Raw genomic sequence first — 9,800 nt, 5'->3', positions numbered from 1 at the left:
TTTAAATGAAAATTTAAGTTTATTTTGAAATTTTTAAGTCATTTCTATCAATTTAGACACAGTTTGACATTATCAGATCATTTACAGTGATTCATGGATAAAAGATTTCGCTTTTACATTCAAATGTTAAATATTTCAAAATAGCTTTGTCTTGTTACTTCCAAACCAGAAACACTAAAGAGCATTTTATTTTGCCTTTTAACCATCTTTGTTATTTAACAGACTTTTGATATCTGCTGTAGTTGAAGGGGAATGTGCAAAACACCAAAGGAATTATGGTGTTTGAATGGAGTACCTTAATTGCAGTTCCAGATTTAAGACTCATTCACTGTAGCATCAAAAGGTAGTGCTAAGAAGACATGATTTATTTTTAAAAAATATATTTTCCTTAGGTAGACTGCAGAACCTGACTGAGTTAAAAGCCTCTTTATGAAGACAAAAAGGTCTTGCTATCCCATGTTAACATCATTCAATCTTACAGTTTAGCAAGTTTTGTCCAGTTTTCATAATTATTTTGGAAACTATTATAAAATTTCATCTCTATTCCTAACACAATTCTTGTATTAGTGTTTAACAACAAAATTCAATTCATCTACCAGAATTAATTGTGTTGATTTTATTGCTTACTATAGTTTATTTTCTTACTCTCTAGCACTAATTTGAAATTGGATAAACAAAAAACATTTGCAGGGAAGAGATTTGACCAATTTGCCCATTCTGGCAAGGAGGGTGTCCCTCGAGCATGTGCACCATAATTAACTGTTTCAAAGTGAATTCCAGCCTGCTGCTCTCCAAGAAGGACAGCCTCCCTACCAAACATCTGAGAAGCTCAAAACTCCTCCAGTTAGTAAAACACAAGCTCCAAAGCCCTGGGAAAAAAAAAAAGCTTATACATTTTAGACCAATACATTCTTGAGACTACAACAGTATGTGGGCAAGGGGAATCTCACAGGAAGGTACTCAAACAGCTCAGATTTCCTTTGCACACACCTCAGCATAACAGGCTGCTGCAGCCGCCTTCAGTCAGCAAGCAGCACCATGGAAGATCTGGGACAACAGCAGGAGCTTTCTGCTAGAATCAAACCTTTGTACTACTAAAACCTGGGGCAGAGGGGGAAGCACAGATTTAATTTTGTGATAAGAAAATGCTTCTCAAATCTGACACAAGAAATTTTGTCCCCCACCTTTATTTTCACCGTCTGATGGATCAGCAGCAGCAGTGTGCCAGGAATGCTCTTATTGCCTGACTGCAGAAATCTGCTGCATTTCAAGAAGCACAGGCACATTCCCTGCTCAGGTACACACAGCAGCAGGTGTGAAAGGTCTGTTAGATTACAATTTAGAAGCCATATAAGAAACACAAATGCAATCCTAATCTTCCCTGCTGACAAAGTCTATTAACCTACTTAATCCACAGGAATGATATGTAGCTCAGTTAAACAAGTGTGTTCATAAGCCTTTACAGTATACAGAAAACTCAGTTCTGTCCCCTGATGCTGTTTTCAAGTTTGTTTTATTCACTCTTTTGGATGACTGTAAATAAGTGTTTCCACTATGGAAAAGAAAGTTAGCACAGTACATTTTCATGACTGGGGAATGAATTTTTCTGAAGACACCTTCCAAAGGGAAAAAGCCTAGAAAAAATAACGTGAATGTTGAATGCAGTTCCATATAAAGTCCCTCGTAAAAATTAAAAAAATAACCAAAAAAGAAAAAAAAAATAAAAAGAAAAAAAAAAAGGAAAAACTGCAAGGCCCAGGATGATTTTATTGCTTTTCTTCAGTTTTTTCCTTGGTCTCTTTCTTCTCAGATTCTTTGCTCTCTTCCTTTACAGAAAGCTCTTCTAGTTTTTCAGCAACTTTATCAGCACTATCATTTTTGTCTGTGCCTGCTAAAAGATTGGTTAGGAAAGGTATTACATACAAGCAGTAATGGATTTTCCTGTTAGAAAGAGTAAAGAAGTAGAGGGTGAAGGGGGTGGGGAGAGACAGCTGGTATTGGACAAAAATAAAGATATTCTTCACTGACCACTGGAGTGACTCACTCCATTTCTTTTCCTCTGGTAATTACTTCAGATGTCAGATTTCAAGAATCACCACTCATATACATTAATCACTACACAAGGGCTTAATCACAGGGACTGAGGAATGTGTAACATCTGGCCAGCTGTGCTGCTACAATAAAGTATCCAGACAAGCCCTTAGTTTCTTGGCATCTTAACCAAAAAAAAAAACCAAAGTCAAGTTCCCCAGTTTGAAACTGGGCATAGGAATTCCTGTGACTGGAAAATTCCACTCTAAATATCTTGAAGAATGCTGACTGCAGACCTCTGGTAGTCTGTACTTAAAGAAGATAGAAATGTTTATTTTATTTACATGGTGACATACCTCATCACAAAGGCAATTCTAAAGGGAGGTGCAATAATCTGTTAGAGACTTGTGAACAACCTCACACACACTAACAACTATGAAAAACATTAAATATTATACATTTGCAAAATTTAGGAAAGAGACCTGCGACTGTGGTTGCAGTATTCACAGCTCATTTGTTTACTATAAGCCATAAAGATTTCCTTGACAGCCTTTCCAAAGCAGCCATGTCTCAACAGCAACTGTAACAGCCTTCCACAGCAAAGAAGGCCATCGTCGCTCCTGTGAGCTCTTACTCTCGCAGACAGAAAAGCACCTGAACTGAAGGCTGCAGTTCAGCACAGAGTGAGTCTGCTGGAACACAACACTCCAGGGTACTGTAACCACTCACACAGCTCAGAAATGTGGCACCAAGTGCAGAGACTACCTTACCTTTCTTTGCTGTCTTGCCTACTTCATTCCTGCATTCTTCAAATTTTGCCTTGAATTTCTGTGCATCTGTTTGAGTGAAGATAAAATATTTTTTCATTACTTTTACTGCCTCACAACATTGAATACTTCTAATCTTGAAGAAAGATACCCCAGGGGGAGCTTTGTGTAAACAAAATTTGTAGGGACTTATGAAGTTATCTAGTAAATCATACAAGATGCAAAATTCTTCAATCACATCTTTGTGCAAAAGCAATTCATCTTCTTCAGCAAGTTACTAAAGCAGCTTATTTTGCTAAATATTCAAAATGTAATGCCAGCAGGAGCTGTTTTGTAGTTATTGCAACTCCCAGCTGTCTGTAGCCTAAAGGAATAGGAATATGATGTCAGAGACTGCTAATACAACTATCTGTATGCAAAAGACTGAAGATGAGCATTGAACTGCTATCCTTGCCAGCTATGTTACACCTGCAGAGTCTTCCACAACCTGACCATAACTGGGGGTTCTTAGCATCAGCAATGGAAGATAATGCCTGTTTCACCATCACAGCATTCAGACTCTGTACCTGAGGGCTATTCCTCACTGCAAGAGCCAACCATGCATAATCTGCACTACCTTCTGGTCTAAGCCAGCCTCGATTCAACAACCATTCCAAGCACTGATCAAATTGCAATAATGTCTCTACACAAGTAATACAAGCAATACGGGACTGGGCAAGGAGCTTCCTGACATCAGAATGACCAAGGCAGTACTAGCCTGGCATGCCAGGCTGGGCTGGCTGACCACAGGAGGTCACTGTTGCCCCACAGGAATTCTGAAGGCACTTAGTAATTAGTCCAGGAAGCGTTTGTATCGATTCCTTTTCAAGCACCTCAAACAGGAGAGACACCTGAAGGACGAACTTAGGTCTGTTCACCTGTCATCTGCTTAGTCAGTACTGCAAAGGGCAAACAGGAAGAAAGGACTACTCCCTCAAGACAGAGCATTCAATAAGCTGAACAGCCTCTACCAGAAAGAGGGAAAAGTAAGCACTAAGCAGGACCAGAAAGGTTTCTTTGGTTAAACAAAATGACACTGGAGACTTAAGGCAAAGGAAAAAGGCAAGATATACTAAGTTCTTTCCTGATGTAGTCAAATCCATCAAGCTTTAAAATATTCAACCACTTTATGATTCATCTAGTGTGTAAGGAGAAAAGGAGGCTACCACACTAAACTTGTGCAGCAAATTGTGAAGCAAGAAATGCAACACTTTATTTTGCTCCTTTAAAAAAAAAAACCAAAACCCAACCCAACAATAAAACAAAACAACATAAACCCCCTCTACCTCCAAACACTTCTTTGATTTAATCCTAGCTGACCCATTATTAGAGTTACTTTTCTGGTACTCAGTGTAGTCACTCTCACCAACTAGTATGATGGGTCAGACTTGCACTTTTCACTGAGGGTTCCATTTAATCAAAACAAAGAAGATACTACATACTTCATTAAAAAAAAAACAAAACCAAAAACCAACCCAGATATTCTGCTAATGCAGACGCACCAGAAATATCAGGTCAGGATTTCCTTGTTTCTAATGCAAATATCTAATCTTAACTACAACTGAGCACCTGAATTACATGAATGTAAGCTGTATGTGAGTCTCTTAACTGCCTGTAGTTTTATTCTAATTGGTATAGCACTTACATGAAATGGCTTAGGTTAAGAAAGTGCCTAGGGCAGAAACTGTACAAATATTACTGCAGACCTAATTACTACACTGTTTGTCAACAGATATGGTTAAGTGATTAAGAGACTTCTCTCAGATAAAGAATTAATTAGCTAACACTACCACGCAGGGGTGAGATACAGCACATCTCCAACAATGGCTTAGAGCAGCATTTAGACAAGCAGGGTGACCTAACAGTTCACAACCAGTGTAAGTTCAGTGTCACTCCACTCACTCTCTGCGTTTAGAAATCGGATTGCCAGAAGTTCGGGCTTGGGGCTTTCATCTGCAAAGTCAGCATGTGTGTTCCAGACCCACGCCCTGTCGCTCCCAGCGTTAGGCTTCAGCTCCATCAAGGGTGTGACTGAAAGGAGAGCATTAAAAGATGTACAGAGCACAACAGCAAATGTTTTCCATGCCAGCCTCCATAAATCTCAGTGACAGCGGGCTGTGATGGTTACTTAAAGCACTTGACACAGAATTACTGGGATAAATACAAGACAGTGGTGTTCATATACATTTTTCCTTACATTGTCAAATAAAATTATGCAAAGCCATTACTGTGTGAGAGGATGCTGGATTCACTACTGTTAGGAAAGAGCTGGATTCAATTTTTGCTTAAAACAGATGATTGTGATACTAAGAGATGCAGTCACTGAGCTCTGAAGTGCAGACAAATGATTTAACAGGAAAAGGCATCCAAGACAGACAAACCACACTCATTCTTCTTCTGCACACCAAAACTACCACCAAAATTAATGTTAAAAAGCACTTTTCCTTCAATTAGTCATCAGGTTAATTATCTCTCACATCAGTTTAAAGCTGTACTACAAGACATTACAGAATTCTGTGGTGCTGCAGTGTACACATTGTCTTTTGAATCTATTTGTTCCCTCCCAGTAAATGGGGCCCTGTCCCTCCAGGATACTACAATTACCTCACCTGACTGACTAAAGGAGCTGAAATGTTACTTCCCACAGTACCTTAAGACTTTATACATTACAGACATGCAAAGTGTAAGCAAAGCTTTTTTTTCTCCTTGGGCCCTGTCTAGTTCAGGAGAAATCTGAAGATCCCTGCATTTTTAGCAAGTAGAGATCAAAATACATTTTGCTCCACTTAATGCTTTGCATAAAAGAAGAGAGTTCTTTTGTTTGACTGTGAGTCAGCATAAATTCAATAAACAAATCTATATGGAGAGCAGCTTATCCAGGAAAATAACCTAAACAACTTTTGACATGAATACTGTAAATTCATCAATTCTGTTTTCCTACATGCAACATTTATTTCCCTAAACAAAAAGTTTATTCCTGCTTGTTGGTGGCATTACTGAGGTTTGCATTAAGCTACTTCTTATTTCAAGTTATCTAAATGTAGTTTAACTCCACAGAACATTATAGATTCCTCATATAAAAATCTGAGTTACCAGCAAAGCAAGCAAAGTAACAGCAAACTGGTCTACTAGTTGCAAGTTGTGCTGACTTTCAAGTCTGTCTTGCTCTTTCATGTTTTTTTTAAATTCAAAGAGGATTCTTTTTTGAATGAGTCAGCCCAATATAACACATTAATTTCAGTTTATTTCACAAGCAGAGAAAGGCAGACTCAGATTCACCTAGCACCTCAGTATCTGTTTTCTGATGGTTAAAGATTGGTTTTGGATATTCAGACATTTAGCTCAAAGTAGTAAATTATTACATCACGGTTTTTCTCACTCTTTTACAAAAGCAAGCCAGCATACATTAAGTTCTTATTTCAAGCAGTATTAAGGCCTACATGTTCTACACTTTATTAGTCATTACAATAAAGCACACACACACTAAAAACAATCACACAATGCCTGTCTATCACAGCTACATTTTAAAGTGACTTTTATTGGTCTTACAGCACTATCAGACTCTTACTGAAAAAACCTCCAGCTTCCTTCCATTAATAAAAATAACCCCTCAGGGGTTTTGATGCCTGAAGCCTTGTCTGAAGAGCTAGAAACAACCATACTTAAATTCTACAAGCTTATTTTTTAAATCAAGAAGAAGTATAGAAATGTATAACTTACTGTAATGGTTTGCACAGATTTTTAGGGTTTTATCCCTCCTCATGAGGAGGCGAATGGTTCCCTTCTCCTTGTGTTTCAGGAGTTTCACATCACCAGTTCCTCGTTCTTTCCATTCTGGAAGGTCATTCTCAGATGCAAACCGGAAGAGCTTCGCTCGCCTTGGAGAACAGAAAATTTAATTAGCCTGCCTGCATTAAAATACCACACCTGACCAAACAGCTCAGATCTTTTTAAAAGCCTTCACAAGAAGGCTTTTTATTATTCCTTTAATAAGAACCCATGTTCTGCTTCAATATACACATTCAGAAACTGGTAAGATAAATTACAATCTGATAATAAAATCTTAGGAATTATGTAATAACTGTATTAAAATTCAACAGGTTCTGGACACTCCTGGGGGATGACAAACATATTTGGTATAGGCAAACTTTTAAATTCAAGTAGCTAACTAACAAGTTTTTCTATAGCCAGTTCACCACACTACCTGTCAGAAACTGACCATCCCTTCAGTTATTATCAGAGTCTGTACAAGGAGAACTGAAATCTCTCTTCCAGATGAGCAATGCTATTCTGTGATTAAGCAAAAGCATAATTTTTTAAACCTACTTCAAGCCCGCATATCACGGATCAAATTCAAAATGCTTCTTAAGCCTTTAGACGACATTTTTCTTCAGGAAGATCAAGCCATCCTGATTAGACAATAAGCATAATCTAAGGACAAACTGTGTTGAAGACAACAGACAGGAACTGCCCCCAATGCCAATACTGTACTGCAGCTGTTGCTTTTATATTTCAGTACCTTGTACATCACCCTTACCCAGGGATGCATGGCAGCAACACCACAGAGATCTCATTTCCTTCCTCCCAAGACACTTGTTTCATATTCTGTGATCACAATTTCAATAGTTATTACTTAAATAGTTGTCTTCTTTTATGCAAACAATGCTAAACCAGATTCACATTATCAGCTCCCTTCTGTGATTCCAGACTTCATTTTCTTGGGGCAACATCCATGACCCCCACTCAATCTCTGCCACCACAGTGCAGACCAACCTGGTCAGCCTTCATACAGAGATTGCTGCAAGTTCTGCAGCTTTTTAGAAACACTGACAAGTTTAAGCCTAATGAACATGCAGATAATAGTAAAAAGCATTCTACTCACATTTTGAAGAGCTCTTCCTCATCCTCTTCCAGAGTTTTTATTTCTTGCTCTGGAAGGGAAACTATGGGCTCAAACTGAGGATCATGGTTAGAGTCATCTGCATTTTCAGTAGAAGTATCATGCTCCTCATGTGCTTCCTGAGGAGAAAAAAAGAAACCATAACTTGCTATGTACCCCAACCCTGAAGTACTCACATCTGTGTTTAAAACATTTATGACTTTTCAGCAATTAGATCCCAATAACTGTAATACCCCATAAAAGTAAAGAAATCTGATTATACCTGAAATATGAATGACTTCCAAGCCAACATACAGGCACACTAAGAAACAAAAAGGTGCTCATGCAGTGCTAGGTGTTTTAATCCTACCACTCACGAATTGTGCAGAGGCTTGGCCTTGGAGTAATAGCTCTGGGTTATAGAAAAATAATTTTGTCAACAGTTTTTCCTATGTTATGTGTTTTATGCTATTCAAACCCTACTATTTCTTAGTGCCTAATGACCCATTGCTAATGGGAAAATTAGAAAAAAACCACACAACATCCACCTAACCCAGCTTAAGGGACATACTGCATCCTGAGTTCATCATTCTGTCTTGTGTATTAGAATCACCCACAGTCAACACAAGCAAAGATATTTTGAGGCACAGCTGTAATACTCATAAAATAATTTAGGTTTCTTGCTTTAAGACTCCTCAAGGAACTTTGGGTTACAGATAAATGGCCGAAATAATACCTCCTATTTAAGTTGTAAAGGAATCTGTCAGAGCATTTATTAAGCTTAAGAATGGTTTTTACTCCCTGACTAGTAGCTAAGTGATAAACATCTCTAGTACTTCATACATATGGACTGCTAAGAAGCACTCAGCACACGAGCCTAGCAGGGAGATTCATATGCAAGTTTAACAAAGCCACAGAACAGCTATCTCAGGTCTAGGGAACTGATTTGGGTTTGGGGTTTTTTTTTTGTTTTTTTTTTTTGTTGCTGCTTGAGCAACAGAAAGGAAGAACAGTCTATACATATGAGACATTTAAAGAATATTTTTACTTTACAGATGGAAGAGTCCACTCTTACAGGCTCTATACACAATGTCCTTTACAGAGTAGGTATACACCACATGTGCATAAAGCAACAGAAATAAAGCAGTTTACTAAACAGCAAAGAAGAGAAAAAACGGGGGGGGGGGGGGGGGGGGGGAGGGGAAAGTTAGGTTAAAAATGGTGCAAAATAAAATCTAGTTGTATCAACAACATCACACAAGCTATCGCCAAGTTTATATCCCCAGCGTTCCAGCAAAAAGGCGAGAAAGGAATTACGTCACATCTGTTTCAAAAAAAAAAGGAGATGTTAGCCAAACTTTTATACATTGTATCCATGTGTGCAAGTAGCACATCCCGCACGGTAATTCATCACGCGTTCTGCGCCTGAGCAAATAATTCCACAGACCATGAGAAACGCTCAGCTCACAGCAGCCACATGCGAGGACGCGGATCCCGTTATCACGGCTCGATCCCGCCGTGCCGCGACAGAACGCACGAGAGCAACTGCTGCGGCACGAGGGGCCCGGCCAGCGGCCGGGGAGGGGCGGAGAGAGGAGCAGAAGAAAGGAGGGAAACGGGGAGAAGGACTACCCCGAAGATCCCGGGTCGCCCGGGCTCCCTCACGCCGGGGAACGGCCGAGGCGGGTGCAGGGGCCGGGCGAGCGGCCACACGTGCCCGGAGCGGCCGCAACCCCAGGCCCGGCGGGCGCGGCCGCTCCAGCCCCCAGCAAGGCCCAGCGCCCGTCCCCCCGGGGCCCTGCCCGACCTCGGCTCCCCGCGCCCGGGCCCCACCTGTTTCCGTTACTGTCCCACCCCGGCCCTCGGTGCCGCCCTGTCCCCCGCGCTGTTCCCGGCCCGCGGCCGCCGCTCACCGCCGTGTCCGCCATGGGCCCGGTCGCCGCGCTCCGCTCGCCGCTTCCTGCCGCGCGCCCCGCCCGCCTTTACCTCATTCCCGCAGCCCGCGCCGCGCCGCCGCAAGGCTCGATGGGAAACGCCCGCTGCCCCTCAGCGCCGCGCCCCGCCCCCGGCGCGGCCAGAGCGCC

The 9,800-nt window shown here is 40.8% G+C and overlaps 1 protein-coding gene and 1 non-coding gene across 2 annotated transcripts; both read right to left on the bottom strand.

The window, feature by feature from the left end:
- Positions 1 to 9,766, bottom strand: RANBP1 (RAN binding protein 1). Its single transcript, XM_038151903.1, has 6 exons — positions 9,630 to 9,766; positions 7,720 to 7,856; positions 6,558 to 6,715; positions 4,740 to 4,868; positions 2,802 to 2,867; positions 1 to 1,891 (listed from the first exon to the last, which is right to left on the bottom strand). The coding sequence occupies exons 1-6, from the start codon at positions 9,642 to 9,644 to the stop codon at positions 1,767 to 1,769; spliced, it is 630 nt and encodes a 209-aa protein (XP_038007831.1). The 5' UTR covers positions 9,645 to 9,766; the 3' UTR covers positions 1 to 1,766.
- LOC119707674 lies at positions 2,593 to 2,724 on the bottom strand. Its single transcript, XR_005258808.1, has one exon. It is a non-coding gene; the product is annotated as a small nucleolar RNA SNORA77 (small nucleolar RNA).
- Positions 9,767 to 9,800: the final 34 nt, after the last annotated feature.

Source organism: Motacilla alba, chromosome 15, assembly GCF_015832195.1.
Source record: "Motacilla alba alba isolate MOTALB_02 chromosome 15, Motacilla_alba_V1.0_pri, whole genome shotgun sequence".
Taxonomy (NCBI): Eukaryota; Metazoa; Chordata; class Aves; order Passeriformes; family Motacillidae; genus Motacilla; species Motacilla alba.
This window is presented reverse-complemented; position numbering and strand designations above follow the sequence as displayed.

Excerpts from the sequence above, each read along its gene's own strand:
- RANBP1 (XM_038151903.1), bottom strand. Across the intron at positions 4,869-6,557 it reads AATCTGTGCAAACCATTACA|TCACACCCTTGATGGAGCTG; the intron begins GTAAGTTATACA and ends CTCTCCTTTCAG. Across the intron at positions 1,892-2,801 it reads AGGCAAGACAGCAAAGAAAG|CAGGCACAGACAAAAATGAT; the intron begins GTAAGGTAGTCT and ends CCAATCTTTTAG.